The 15,763-nt window shown below is 30.7% G+C and overlaps 1 protein-coding gene across 2 annotated transcripts in view; it reads right to left on the bottom strand.

Moving 5' to 3' along the window:
* Positions 1–15,763, bottom strand: part of Mccc2 (methylcrotonyl-CoA carboxylase subunit 2) — a 44,308-nt gene that overhangs the window by 20,956 nt on the left and 7,589 nt on the right. For both annotated transcript variants that reach the window (XR_013027939.1, XM_076500176.1), the window contains exons 6-10: positions 12,248–12,360; positions 9,647–9,760; positions 7,560–7,624; positions 7,028–7,127; positions 3,867–3,962 (exon numbers count right to left, since the gene is read on the bottom strand). Coding sequence is in view for 1 of the 2 variants with exons in the window: in XM_076500176.1 (XP_076356291.1) it covers positions 3,867–3,962; positions 7,028–7,127; positions 7,560–7,624; positions 9,647–9,760; positions 12,248–12,360 (488 nt within the window). In the remaining variant the exon portion in view is untranslated. The remainder of the gene's footprint in view (positions 1–3,866; positions 3,963–7,027; positions 7,128–7,559; positions 7,625–9,646; positions 9,761–12,247; positions 12,361–15,763) is intronic.

The raw sequence follows: 15,763 nt of genomic DNA, 5'->3' as shown, positions 1-15,763 counted from the left end.
TAATAGTGGTGTTCTTTTTATATTTTCTTTCTTCCTCAGGGAGTTCTTGAAGAAGGCAGAGGTGTAACCATCCTGTTTTGATGGATGCCTCATTGCAAATGTTTTCTGCTCTCTTGATTAGGCATTGGATTATACCATGTTTTGCAGAGTTGGATGATAGGGCTGAAAGTTTAGGTTTTTCTCAGTATTGGTGGGTTTTCTTATACAGTTGTGACAATTTTTTGTTCTATATTGATGGTAAAATGGATTCTTTGGTTTAAAGAGTTAAGATGTTTTGGGAAGGATGGTAAGGTTTCATTACTGTGTTTATGACTCTTGTTATCTAGCTTCACAGTGTCTGTACATGTTGGATGAAAGGTCTCTTTCTTCAAAGTCCTCCTTGAAATTGCCTGCAAAGGCTGGAGAGAGTGGTGATTCCACAACTATACCATCCATTTATTCATAGAATTCCTCATTGTATTGAAAGTAAGATGACTATAGGCAAATAGTAGTTAGTTCCATGATCATGTCAGTTTTGTGTGGTAGAGTTGTCATTCAGCAGTCATTGTATGGTGATATGAAGGGTTTCTGAGGTTGGAATGTTGGCAAATAGGTCCGTGATGTCAAAACTAACAAGAATATCCTAGGGTCTGTTGTGCAGATTTTCAAAGTTGTTTATGAAATCTCTTGAGTTGTGAACCTGATGTGCAGTATTCCCATGTAGTGAAGATAGGATAGGTCCTTCACAATCTACTTCCTAGATACTATAAAAGACCTGCAATAGCTTACACACATTGACCTGAAAAGGAAGGACAGAAGACATCTGAAATGCCATCCTATGTTGTTGTTTTGTTTTTTACAACAGGCAGTTTCCATCCATTTCACTAAACTCCAACTTGTATAACTACTGTTTGACTGCTGGTGTTAATGGCAGGAACAAAAACTGAACAGGAAACCAAAAATAAGAGCACAAGCCCTTGAACAGGAAACAGAATCATGGAAATGTCCTACTTTTAAAATCAGGTTGAAGTCTTAGTGCAGTGTCCAATGATTCATTATATCACATGCTACAACTAACAGGCTTTCATATTACCTAGTTGTTATATGATACCATTCTAGAAGATCCACATGGAAATATGCACTTGCAAGCTAAAATGTGCACTGTAGTATACAACTTCTATTCATCTAAGAGGATTAGCAAATTTATGACATCCAGACAACATGGATGTGATTAATTACATGCAAAAACTGCATAAAAGTTTAGAAATAAAAATTCATCCAAGATTACCAGAACATAGATACATTCTATAGATGATAGGATGAAGTTAATAACTATTTAAGTTATTACACCTCACTGACATGCACATGTGTGCACATAGGAAACATCACAATACTTCCATGTTAATATAGAAATGGATCAAATCACACTTTACAAAATGTTTAAAAGTTATTCCCTTTTCTCAAAATAAAGTTGGTGTTCCTAATTTTTTTTCACAATTTTTTGGGGAATTATATAATTCAAACAGTTTTGATATCCTGAAGAAAATGAAGATTAGCTGTATTATTTTGATAAAAGAATGCTTATTTTTAAAAGTTGGATGAAATTACAGAAGCTGTGAATTTAATGTAGAATTCAAGCTCACTATTACAGGTAAAAATGTTGGTTAGGTCTTGAAAAGCAACTAGTATAAATCTATTAACTACAGGTTTGAGAAGTGTGGTGTATATAATATTTTTTTTACTGATATGACAAGCTTTATGCATTATTAATCATTATTTTGATAGTTGATTGTTAATTCATGATGTATGTTGAAAATAAAATCAAAATTGTTGAGTGGTAAATCTGAAAAATCAACTAGACATTTCTTACTGTACAACTGATTACAATAATTACTGCGTTACAACTATTAAAAAGCCTACTATTTACTGTCTGAGAAGCCTACATCACAGACAAATTACTGAATTATATAGGCTAAATACCTCTGAAGAAACTTGTAGTGTGCTTACTACAGGGTGTTCAGAAAGTCATTGTGCAGTTTTGTAATCATATGTCTATTCAGTCTATTTTAAGCTAGCAACTGATAGCAGTGTTTAGAAACAAAATAAGAAAAATCCAAGCCTGTATTGATGCCAACGGGGGTCACTTTCAACATTGTTTATAATTGTCATTCATATTTACCTCCTATATTCTATATTTAAACATGTCTGTTAATAAATATACAAGTGCACAGTGACTTTCTAAACACCCTGTATAAGAAAATATTAACAATAAATGTAGGTGAATTACCATGCTAAAATTAAACAAATATACAATATTTTATTAAATATTTCTGACAGTCTTCTAATTCAGTGTCATTTTAAAATAAAAACTTACATTGTTATGTAAATTATTAAAGAGTGTAACAGAACATATGGAGGAGCTCATACCATTTTAAAATATTTAACAAAATTTTCAATGATACATTGTTGTTCATCACACAGATGGACCAAGTGATATTATTCCATTACCAGTAGTACATAACAATGAGAATAAACCTTAACAACTGTAGTTAGTATTATAAGAGTATAATACTGTTTAGAGATAATTTTTAAAGGAATGTTTTCATATCCCATTACAGAATATATTCTATAACTGTGCATGGCGTAATTATTTCAGTAATGTAGCATTTAATGAGGTCAATTTTATGCTATAATTCTGAAATAATTGCAACAAGATGACCTCTTTTCTCTCACCTGTCCAGCATGCTTCATAACAAACTTTTAAGTTAACTAAAAAGGTTTTTAAAATTACTTCATTTTATACAATGTTACAATGCACTTTTTCTTAAAATCTCATACTTTGTTTCTTGTGTTATGTATACAAAAATCCTGAAATAAAATATTTGTATACCTGTAGTGGGTAATACATCACATACCACAATCAGTAGTGTGATGCACTTTAGAACCAGATCAGATCGGCTCAGCTGATGACATGGTATGTTAGAATTAAAGGGTTTGTTACAAACAAAACCTCAATAAGTCTTGCAACAAACTTATATGGTCTCAAAATTTCTTTCTCTGTGAAAAAGTATGAATGGATGTATAAATACAGTTTTGAATTACATCAGATGGGCTCAGCCGATGACATGCCTAAAAATCTATGTATAAACAAAAGTTATGCCAACCATACAAAGATAATTATTAGTAAGGGTAGTACACATACAATTGTATTGTTTAAAACTGAATTACTTCTGGACTGTTTGATTATTACCATTATTCTGCTTAATTATTTGAACATTTTATCTTCAAAACACTTATACAACTACATCAGAAGTGAATGACCAGAGCATACTAACAATTTATTAAATTCTTAATTGTTTTTATTAATAGATATAACATACATTACTATAATAAACTGTAAGCTCTTTCATTTAGGTTCAATAGTACAATTCAAGTAGTTAGTTCAAAAAGTAAAATTCTCAGCTATATATGCACTAAAGTGCACAGTAAATCCATGATGTTGGTTAGAGTCACATATATGCAACTCAAATTACCACCAATATTACAATTAATCCCATTTATTATTGCTAATTACACTATGAAAATAAGCAATTTCACAAAGTTTTTGATGAAACAAGAACACAAGTACTCAACACAACATTGGCCATATCAGTAGTGTACAGTGTAAATAAATATAAGACAATAACTTGAGGGTTATTAACACCAGACATTCAAGCCAAAGGTAAAGATTTTTTTGCTCAATTATTTTATCAAAATATGTATTTCCAACAAATAAATCAAAGAACTATCAGATATTAGAACAAAAATAATTTATGTAATTCATTTGCTAAACATCACTATGACACTTATTAACAAAATTCTAAGATGTATCTGAATGCTAGATTTACCTCTCTCACGTCAAATGTTCGTTTTAGATTGTCTCCTACAAAACCATACAAATCATCAGCAGGGTAGATTGGATCTTCAGGTTTTGTGATAGTCACCTGTACAAAGATCAGGTAACATACTGTAACTAATGATTCAAATGTGTCGTTGAGCAAAATTAAAATTCACAAGGTAAGAAAACAAGACAAAACTGGAGATGGTTCAAAGTAATTCTCACGGTATGTAATTTTAGTATATTCCAATAAAACAAGCAATACACTTAAGGTATTGCTTTTGACTAGCTTCTCCACTTCAGTAAAGATTCAGCAAAACACATAATTCTAGTTAATCATTCAGTGTGATTCAACATGTAACCTAAAATGTTAATACAGTTCAACTGCTAGCATAGAGATTTAGTAAGCAAGGAATTGTTCAGTGTTTTCAGGAAAAGATATGGGTGGACAGGTGTTATACAAACACACTGAAATAATTCATCACCACTAGGTTTCAAGCACTCTCACGTGCAATGAACATTGTTGCCAATAAGACGCGAGGAAACCAGCCTACACAAAAAATGTAGAGACTAGGTAGAAGACAAATCAGAAAAATCCTGTCGGCAGCTATTTAAAACTTTGGTGGTTAGTCAGTTGTCATCACAACCACAGATGGCTCCTATATCAAAGACAGTTAGTTTGGTACTGATAAGCTTATGACAGAAGTCCACTTATCAAATTCTTTACAACTCTATTAGCAGGATAAATCTCCTCTGTGCTAGTAAAGTGAAAGCAACCTCCATAGAAAATATGCATTTACATTTAAAGGGAATTAGGCTGATGAAAAACAAAGTAATGTTGCTAGGAAAAGCCAAAGATTGGGAAACAGTAAGATCGCTGTTGACACAAGTAAAGGAATTCTTTACTACCTATCACAAGGCAGTTGGTTTCCACAAAAAGCTGATATATGTTGGAACAACTCATGGGATTATCATTTTGTGCTCAACTCATTAAAAATTTTAGTATGACGTTCACTAGATTTGGTTTAATCTGTTTTCTTCCAATTTAATACAGTGAAACATGAAGTCACTGGTATTTGTATCATCGTTTATGCCTATAGAAATTGGGCTAGCAAAGTTAAATCAGTAATAATATAACACAATGGACTGACAATGGATCAAATGATCTATCTAAGCTTTTCTATCCTCAAAACTATATTAAAAACTATTAAATAAAAACTCAAAATCAGTCTTTATCACTCAAATATTTATAAAGCTTTCTCTTAAACTCATTTAAATTTACTGCTTCCACAATATTTGAAGGCAATCTGTTATAAAGACCAACCATCCTGTTAGAAAATTAAAACTGTCTTAGCTGAAGGTGAATGACTCCTGCTCTGCCAAAATTTGTGTGTACCTTATTCATATCATTTTCACTGTTAAATATAAAAAAAAAAAAGTGATGCATCAACACTTCTATTAATTTTATCCTTACTCATTAAAACCTCAAACCCCTCTGGAGTTAGATTTCCTCCAATGTTTTTTTTTTCAAGAGAAGACAATTTTAAATATCTTAACCTATTCTCTTTTGACAACTCCTCTATCTCACGTACCATTCTAGTAGCCCACCTCTGAACCCTATCCAATAATTCAATGTCCTTCGTAAAGTAAAGAGCCCAAGACTGAACACAATACTCTAAATGTAGCCTAACCAATGGCCTATAAAATGAAATTATAACCTTTTACACTTGGATTCAACATTTCTGTAGACTTTCTGTAGCATAATTGTAATTATCATAACTCACCAGGAAGACTAACAGGTAAGTACAAAAACCACCATCAGTTACCTGAAGTTGACCTTTCCAGTCCTGGTTCCGAGTTATTTGACGTTATGGCCATTTTCAAAAAGTAAAGTAATAAAAGTTTTAAAAGATTTGTAGCAAAATTTTAATAATAACTCACCAGGATGACTAATGGATAGTTCAAACAGCAGCATTAGTCACCTGAAGTTGGCCTTTCCAGTCCTGGTTTTTGTATTTTCTAGTTCCAAACTGAACTATATGGACTGTGATTCTTAAAAGGGACCACATTAAAAGAGGTCTAATGTGTAAATTAAAAATCTTAAATGGCCTTTAAAAAACTAAAATCATTTCCAAGGTGGACAGTGTCACCATCACTAATAACACTAATGTTATGGACAAGCCTTGGGACATCAACTTATGATAACCTATATCCATTATTCTGTATTTATTACAGTTAAAATTCATCTGCCATTTATTTCCCCAACTCACTAAATAACCTTAATCATATTCTGAATCACCAGCATCCTCTTCACAGATATCAACACTCAAAATCTTAATATCACCTACAAATTTAAGTAATTTATTGAATATTCCTTCACATATATCATTGACATAAATCAAAAGAAACAAAGGTCCTAAGACTAAGCCCTGAGATACACCATTTGCAACATTAATCCAGTTTGACTGAACTTCATTTATAACAACTCTCTGCTTCCTGTCATTCAGGAACTTTTCTATCCAATTAGCTAGCTTATCCTCCCAACATCTATTTTTTTTTTACAAGCACTTTATGTATCCCCCTGTCAAAAGCTTTAGAAAAATCCAGATACACCACATCTACACCTTTACCCTTATCTGTGCAAGCAGTAATACTTTTAAAGCACAAGGAAGTAATTTTAAACAAGTTTTTCTTTAGTGAAACCACATTGAATATTCACTAAAATTCTACATTGTGTTAAATGACTTTGAAAAGCATTCTTTATCAGAACTTCCAAAACTTTATCAATTACTGATGTAAAACTAATGAGCCCATAAATACTGGCACAATCTTCTATTATTTTTCTTGAAAAGAGGAATAATGTTAGCTAACTTTCATATCTCTGATACCTGCCCACTATTCAGGGACTTTCAAAAAAAAACAGTAGCAAACAGCTCATATAGTTAATCCAATATCTTCTTCATAACACTTCATATAACTGTGCAACTGTCACTTTCAGAATAATTATACATATAAATCTTAGGCTCAGTACAATTCACAAAACAAGCTTACACAATGATTTAGCCAAATGCAAGACTTACGCCTTAGCAGTTAACTACAAAATTTGCATCAGATTTAAGTGTAACTTGAAGATTCATCAAGATGAAACTTTTGTTATAACACTTTACTCACATTAGGTTTCTTTATTTTGTTCCAATTTGCTGCTACCCTACGGGCTAGATGCAAAGCATGGAGATCATCTTGTGCGTAATAATCTGTCACACCAGAACGCCTGTGAAACCCCCAGAAAAGAATTACAGCTACTGATATATTTAGAATATGTTCATTCGTAGGTACACATTCATCATTGTACACAACCAATGATAAAATAATAAGCTTCGTAACTAATTCAATGATAATCATTATTTAAATTAATCTTAAGAGATTCCTGTAAAGAATTAGATGTATAAAAAATCACAATTTTCAATCATATTTTAAGCTGATGTTTAACAAGCTGATTCAAAAATAAAAGCAGTCTCAACCACGACACTGTAACCTTGGTAAAGTTCTAGAAATGTTAAAAGAACAAAAAAAATTTTCACCAAGAATATTAATTCATAATTATTATATTCAACATTATTTTAGTAACTTAACTGTATACTACAGGTAAAGAATAAACATGTCCTTTAAGTGTCATAGAAAATTAGTAACTTTAAAAGATCACCTGCAATGCAAATCTGCTCCTCCCAGCTCTTCTGCTGAAATATCTTCTCCTGTGGCTGCTTTTACCTGAATAATTTTATACACATTTTATTATTGTTGTAGAAGATAATATACTTAGTTCACTATTACACTGAACTTGTTTTTAAATAATGGTGACAAAGCCTAGGATACCAAAATGACAGATGATATAAGGTACGTCATTATCTAATACTTGTTACCAGACATGACATGATCATCACATTACTATGTTAATATAATGATCCATTCATTATGAGTGTGTGTGTGTTAGCATCTATCATCCAGATTTAACTGGCTCAATTAGTGTACTTTTTTGTATGGTAAGAAAAAAGTTTCTGATGGTATAAAAGCACTATTTTTTCTTTTTAGGATTGTCACTCGAGAAAAGAAATAAAAAATGATCCAAAGTTGGGCATATTTCCATTTTACTTATAGGCTTTGAATTTAAAGACACAAGTTTAAATCAGTTAAATGAGTCAATTATTACCTTATACAAAAGTAAGGTATGTAATTAACATGTAATGAGTTTGTTAGAAATTTAATAACAAAAGAAAAGAGAAGGGAGAATAATATTGTGTTCCATACAATTTTTGCTTTCTTAACAAGTACCCCAGCTAGTTAGTTTTCACAGAGTAAAAATTAAGTCATCCTATATCATTGATTTTTACAATTTTTTTATATGAGAACACATTCGCAAAACATTCAATGAGCATACATTTATGTAATTAAATTCTTTAATATTCACATGTAAGCTTATATTTAAACTAATAATATAATTGTTGTAATACCTACAAACAGGTTTACACAAAGTTTACTTTTATTTATTTGCAAGTTTTTAAATCCTGTTCCTAAGATTGGCATCAGACCAACTGAACAATATGCAGAATGTAAACATGGAAATGTGTTATAAGGACACAAATTTGTATACATCATAATTTGTCAGCCATCAGAACAATACAAGCAATCAGTTAATGGTGGTTCCCAAATACAAGGGATTTAATAGGGTGTAAAAATGTATTTATAGGTTTTCCTATATTTAAAAGATGAGATTTACTAATAAAATTATTTTATTATTGTTACTAACTAAAAAAAGAACAAAACATAATTCAAACTGTAGTTTACAAAACTGTCCACAAGTAACTGTGAACCAACTACAACTTTAGATATTCATACACTGTTTAAAAAAATTCTATTCTGAAAGTTGAAACTGTCGAATTTTCCAGTTAACTTTAACATTCAGGTTTCTCTTTCCAGTAGGATGAATAACGATATGAAAACATATAAGCCTATGTTACAAGGTAGGCGTTTTTTTTTCTAATGCAATTTTTATATTTTTCTATAGTACAGAATGAAAAAATCAAAGTACATGTTGCTTTAAAACTGTCATCATTGTTTGCTAGCATGTTTATTTCCAAATATTTTCTGTATTGAAAGGAAATAATAAGGAAGTTGTTATTGTTTTTTATATTATAACAAAAATTCATAAAAGAAGCTAAAACTAACCTAAATCTCCTATGCAGGCCAAACCCTGTGGTATCACTAGGTTTATAGAAGAAAATACTGTTGGTTTTTGTTTGTTTGTTATAAAATGCAAAACTAAATCTGATATTTAGTGTTATAAGCCAGACTTACTGTTGAGTCACTGTGTGTCTAAAATATCATTAACAATGAGGATATCCAACTGATGAAAGAATGCATTTTTAACCTTTATAAATAAGTGAGAAAAATCTATGTAATCACTTATACTCATTACTAACTTTTTGTTTTGTTCTAAGTAGGTAGAGCTTGCTCTAATCAGACATTGAAATTAATACTCAAAATATGTTTTCCTAGCTATAAATCAAAATTTTTGATTTGGCTTTTTTTTTCTTCAAGATACTCCATATTCCTTATTATTTTATTATTTTTAAATAGCATAAATCTCATAAATTGTCAATTAAGACTTAAACAGAGAATACATGACCTCAATAACAAAAACCTTTAATATTAAACCTTCTCACTAATAAAATAATTTTTTTTCATATACTAAGTATGGCCAAGTATATAAAGGAAAAGGTCAGCTTAACTCACCAAAGGTGGTCCTCCCAAGAAAATTGTCCCCTGACGCCGTACAATGATACTATCGTCTGCCATAGCCGGTACATAGGCACCACCAGCAGTACAACTACCTAAAACTACTGCAAGCTAGAAAAGGTGAAATACTTTAAAGAGAAAGGAATAAGGACTGTGGAAATAGGAAAAACACTTACACATCATATGTTTTCATAATATGTTAAAATTAAAGAATATACTTAATTCTATGCACATGGCTGAGTCAAAATAACCATGCCACCACCTGTTACAGATTTACACTCAATTTAATTAATCAGTTTTATTATCAATGCACGTTTGATCAAAACATAGTTTATAATTCATATGATGCAAGTTTTAATGACTTAATTTAAAGGAAATATTAAAATAATTCTTAATTTATATTCCATAGAGAGTACTTTATATTAAATTTCATACATTTTTGAGGGGTTGTAGATAAAAAAAAAGATGATGACATGCTGTATCATGCTAGAGGAAATTCAAGATTTTTTTAACACACTGACATATAAAATTAAGAACTTACAATTTATATACTATTAAAGTATGGATTATTAACTTAGATTTTATATTGTTCTAATTGGTATAACATAAAAAAAGGAGTTTAATAAACATTTGAATGTAAGACACTAAAACCTTGTGTCATGAGCAGTAAAGGATACCCATGGAGATAGGGTTAAGTAGTACAAAATGGAAACGTTGTTTAATACGTGTTTAAACTAATACTTAAGTAACTTTTCATGATACTCTATTAGTTTGTTTGAATCATATACAATTTTAATAATATTTTATAGTATGAAAAATTACTATCAAGTTAGAAAGTTGCAAATCCCAATCAGATATGAAAGAAATCTTAAATCCTTATTGATAACAAGAAATCAACCTAATTGCCAAACCAAAAGCAGTATTTTAAGAAACAGAAATTTCCAATTCAAATGTTATTTTGTGCATTTCATTGTACTAGGTTGTTGCTAGACACAGGTTGCTGATCCTTTTAAAATTTTGCGTGTGGAGGATATATAAAAAAATTTTTTTTAGGTTTTATATATACAGTTGAATAACCAAAACATAAATCATAAATACCTACATTGATATAGAATTCCACTAATTTATTAAGCTTAGTAACTAAATGCATTTATGTCTGAAAAAAAATATGAAATTTCTAACAGGCTAAAAGACACAACCTATCTTCTTGAAAACTTGGACTGAAAGAATGTGGAAGACTTTTCAAAGATTAAAATGGCTGAGAGAACTACTCTGGGGACATTCTAAATTGTTGATTGGTTATTCACATTTCATATACTGTAGTAAGAGTATATAAAGGGCCATTTCAAAAAATGGAAAGAGTTGAATGTGGCCACCATGTTTGATTCAATACTTCATCCATATGTCAGCAAAATAGAAAAGATACGAGATTCTTATTTTATATTCTAGCTTATCAATACTGGTAATTTAAGTTCCTAATTTGTACGAAACTATAGACTTAGTATTTTGACATTACAAACATCTAATTTTAAATAGTGCTGCATTCAACATACTACATGACTCACTAAAATCTATATTTAGTTGTATTCTTTTAATATCTACTTTTAAATTAAGAAATAACTTGTATATAATATTAAAGTTTGAATTATAATCTACACTTTGATTTCAAACTTATTGACATGAATTCATAAAATAGTAGTTCAATAACATTTTGAATGTAATTCAACAAATGTGATGAATGACCTTTGACCTGTGATCTGTTGGGAAACAGTTAATTCAGAATCTTCTTAAGTTAGTGTTGGAAATTTCCCATACACTCAGTCAAACAACTACATTTTTAAATAAGTCTTCATAAAACTAATTTCATTGTGTTTTTAAATACCTGTTTTAATTAATTTGGATACATGTACAGAGAACAGGTAATTTAGCTGATATGTAAAACAAAATGATTGTGTTTGTGTGAAATAAAACTTCTAATATCTTTATGTGAAAAGGATAGCCAGAATTTTAAAATTCTGTTAATACTTTAATTATAATGTCTATTCATTTTGTTTTTTAGTATTCTCAAGATGTTATCTTGGACGTATTTAACGTAAACATCCCAGAATTTTCTGTTACTAAACCAGTTACCCAAGCCATATAAGGTTCTTATTTTATGTTTTAGCTTAATAATATTAGTAACTTGAGTTCCTGATTTGTATGACACTATAAACTTAGTATTTTGACATCACAAACATCTAATTTTAAACAGTGCTGCATTCAACATACTACATGAGTCACTAAAATTCATATTTGGTTGTATTCTTTTAATACTTACTTTTAAATTAAAAAATTAACTGATATATAATATACAGGTTGAATTATAATCTACAATTTGATTCCAAACTTACTGATATTCATTCATAAAATAGTAGTTCAATGAAATTTTAAATGCATGTCAACAAACGTGATGACAAGGCCTTTGACCAGCGGCCTGTCATGAAAGTGTTAGCAGAGTTTATCAAATAGTAAATACTTCAGAGGAACATCAGTCAATGAAGAACTAAGGGATGCAGATTAAAGATGCAGTAGGAAAAACAAGATTAAGTGAAATCTTACCTGTGGAATTCCCACAGAAGACAGAACTGCTTGATTATAAAAAATTCGTCCAAAATGGCCAACATCAGGAAATACTTCTGCCTGATGGGGCAAATTTGCTCCACCAGAATCAACTAAAATAAAAATATATAGAATTTTATTTTAGTACATATATTATTGTGCTGCCAATTGTTTTTACATATTTCTTAAATACCCTAGTGAAAAATGTTATACACAGAAGTAATTCAGAAAAACAAACTGTAGTTTAGGTTTGGTAATACACATACAAATAAAATACTGATCGGAAACAAGGTAATAACTATTCCTTTGTCAAATATTTCTCTCAATGTAACTTTACTACAAGTAAAATGTCTTTTTAATGAACATTTGACAGGTAAAGATTTCCATGAAAAAACAAATTCAATCCTATAATAAAGAAGAATCATAGTGACTGATGATGTTGAAACTTGGTTATTTCTTTTCTTTATCAAACCCCTTGAGCAAGACATCTGATTATTAACTTCCAGTTTCTTAAAATATTTTCTTTTTTGATTTTCCAAACTAAAAAATTAAAATAATTTAAATCATTGCCCATCTGAAAAATCAGTAATTTATCTCAAACACTTTTTAACAGAAATAATTATGGATTGATAGCCAATAATGAAGCAAAAACAGTTCTTTAATGTTATACTTAAACAACAAATAAGAAAAGAACAGAAATAGTGCCTCTAAAGTCTTTAATGTATATTAGGACTTTTTGTGAGGTACCATACAAATTTATGACAGTGGGTAACCTGATGAAATACAAACACCCAAAATAAAACTGTATACCAACTTATTTTTTGTGAGAGGATTTATGGTGATCAGTCCAGCACTAACCCAAAACCACTCACTGGAAACCAACATCTAGGTAATAGTTGGATGAGGGATGCCAACTGTATGGATGAACTGCAATGTGATGGATCTACTCCAAAGTAACATCACCCTTTGCATAGAACTGCTCAAAGGCTTGAGTGTAATAGCAAACTCTAGGTCCCACTGTATGGAAGTGGATTGTATCCATACAGTAGAAGTTACCTTATTCTCCACATAGATCTGCTCAAAACCTATGAAACCCAAGAAACATGAAAAACAGTAAAACTTCCAGTGGTAGGAACAGGTAAATGACAGGAGGGCACAAGAACAGGAACAGGAGATTGTAAGTGATCAGTATGAGAGAGATAAGCAATCAAAAATGAAAGGGTTGAATGCTGCCTCACAAATTCCACGTGATTCCAGACTCAAAAATGTCCCCCAAAATGAATCAATGGAGAAAATGAGCCATTTGTAAGTCCCACAGATAAGTGGATGGTAAATAAACCTGGAGCAGGACAGTGTTTCTTACCAGAAGATCCCAACAGTAAAAAAAACAGGTAAGAAGGAATAAAGCTGAAGAGGATAAATATATCAACAAGGAAGTAACGAGGGAAAGGTATCCTCTATAAACTTCTCAGGAGTTCAGGTGACTGCCTCAGAAAGGAAGTATATGGTGGACAAGTACTGTATGAAAGAAATAAGGATAAGACAAAAATGGGAGAGGATTTTCATGGTGAGCCCCCTATTCAGGCAGTTGTGACTCTAACTAAGAATTAAGAAAAGATTGATTAACCTGATGGTAAGCCAAGGCAAAGTGATCTGAGGCCTGTGGACAGCAAGGCAATGCTAGCAGCCATTCTCAACTGAGAAAGGAAATGCTCAGAAAGAACCCTAATGTAAGGAGTAGGAGAGAAAACAAAATACTCTGAGAAAGGGGTGTAATGTGATAAGAAAGGAAAGGATCATAAGAAATTGGAGAAATGGATAAAATAGAACACACCTGAGACACATCTTATCTAATAAGACTGAGTCAGGCTTATCAGATTATGTACAAGAGATTCAGGAAGGTAGTATATAATTAGATGAGGTAAAATGGGTGTCAAAATTCTATTCACGATAATCAAGTTCGGTAGATTCATGAGAAAGTTGGGCAATACCAGATGAAGAACGTCAACTCATATAATGATCAATCTTCTGACAAATTAATGCTGAAAATTCCTTAGTTGAGGCCCTACTAACCTAAAGCTTGTGTAATTATGTTGGATGTAGGCAGAAGAACATCCAATATGGTAACAAATTTCAGAATTCATCATAACTGGTGAAGAATTAAAAATACAATAAAGTTATCCCATTAGACTACATAAACTGTAATAAAATATGGAAATGGTATCATTTCTTTGCAGAAATATGAAAAAAAAAACGTGAAAAAAAAACACAATTAAAAGACTTCTGCACTAGATCACTTGTTAGCAAGAAATGACAGTTCAGTAGAATCACAAAGAGGAACTAGCATATCAGAAAGATGTGTCACACTCTTATCAGTGAAATGATGTAGCAAGATGATTTATATGCAAAACACAATTGAACCATATTGACTGTGTGGTATGTGGGAGTTCAAGGTTTGTGGTATTGAAACATTTTTACATACAGGGAGCAGTGCTGAATGAGAATAGTAGAAGTAATGTACCATATCATAAACACTGTACACACTGATAAAGATTTATCAGTAACTTACAACCTGACTTTCTATAATGACATCAGATCAGAATAGGTAACAGTATTTTTGCTAATAATATACTTGATTGAATCCAAAGTACATTTAATGTAATGTTTCTTTTCAATGAATAAAGTTCTTAAGTGCATTGTTCAAATACAGTAAACACAAAAACAGCATTCAATAAATAAATACCTGAGTCCTTAACACAGTTTGCTATTGACTGCAGCACTTACTAAACCTAGCTGAACATAACATGAAAACATTCAGGAATAAATACAATATTTAAGGAAACTATAGAAAAGTTAGTGAACTGTGATTTGTTACCAAGTTTTCTAAACTTCCCATTAGATTTTCTATTTTCTGCAGGAGTTTTTTTTTTTTTTTTATATCCTACAAAATCATAAATTATATCTCATTCCACTTTATTCAATTTATACTGATGTAAATAGTATATAATCTGTTCTATTCAATAGTATTTAAGCTATGTCTATAGCTACTTTGAATGCTAAGCTTCAATAGTAATTATTTATGTCATATGCTGCGAGATCATAAAAGGCTCAAACTGAGAAGCTGTGTCAATAGAACCAGTGAAAGAGAAGAAGATAAATCATACAAGAATTTTGTTTTCTGTTACCTTCAAGGGTACATAATGAGCTATTTGTGTTCTGCCCACCACGGGTATCAGAACCCAATTTTAAGGATATCTGTACTTGCAAGGAATGATAGTTTCTTAACAAATATAAGCTTATGCATTGAGATGTGTAGAAAATTCTAAACATTCAATAAGAGTGTTGTTTAGTCAATATTACTGGAAGTTCCACAGAAATGCAAGTTCCTTTTCATTTTTCATTGTAAATTCAGTATATAAATGTTGCAAAGTGACAAAATATAAATTATAATGTGACAGTTCTAAAATATGTCTGAGATAATATTCTTGAAATAAAATCAAAATTATTATTTACTTA

The sequence above is a fragment of the Tachypleus tridentatus genome, chromosome 4 (assembly GCF_004210375.1).
Source record: "Tachypleus tridentatus isolate NWPU-2018 chromosome 4, ASM421037v1, whole genome shotgun sequence".
NCBI lineage: Eukaryota > Metazoa > Arthropoda > Merostomata > Xiphosura > Limulidae > Tachypleus > Tachypleus tridentatus.
The sequence above is the reverse complement of the archived record's forward strand: the minus strand, read 5'-3'. Positions and strand labels throughout refer to the sequence as shown.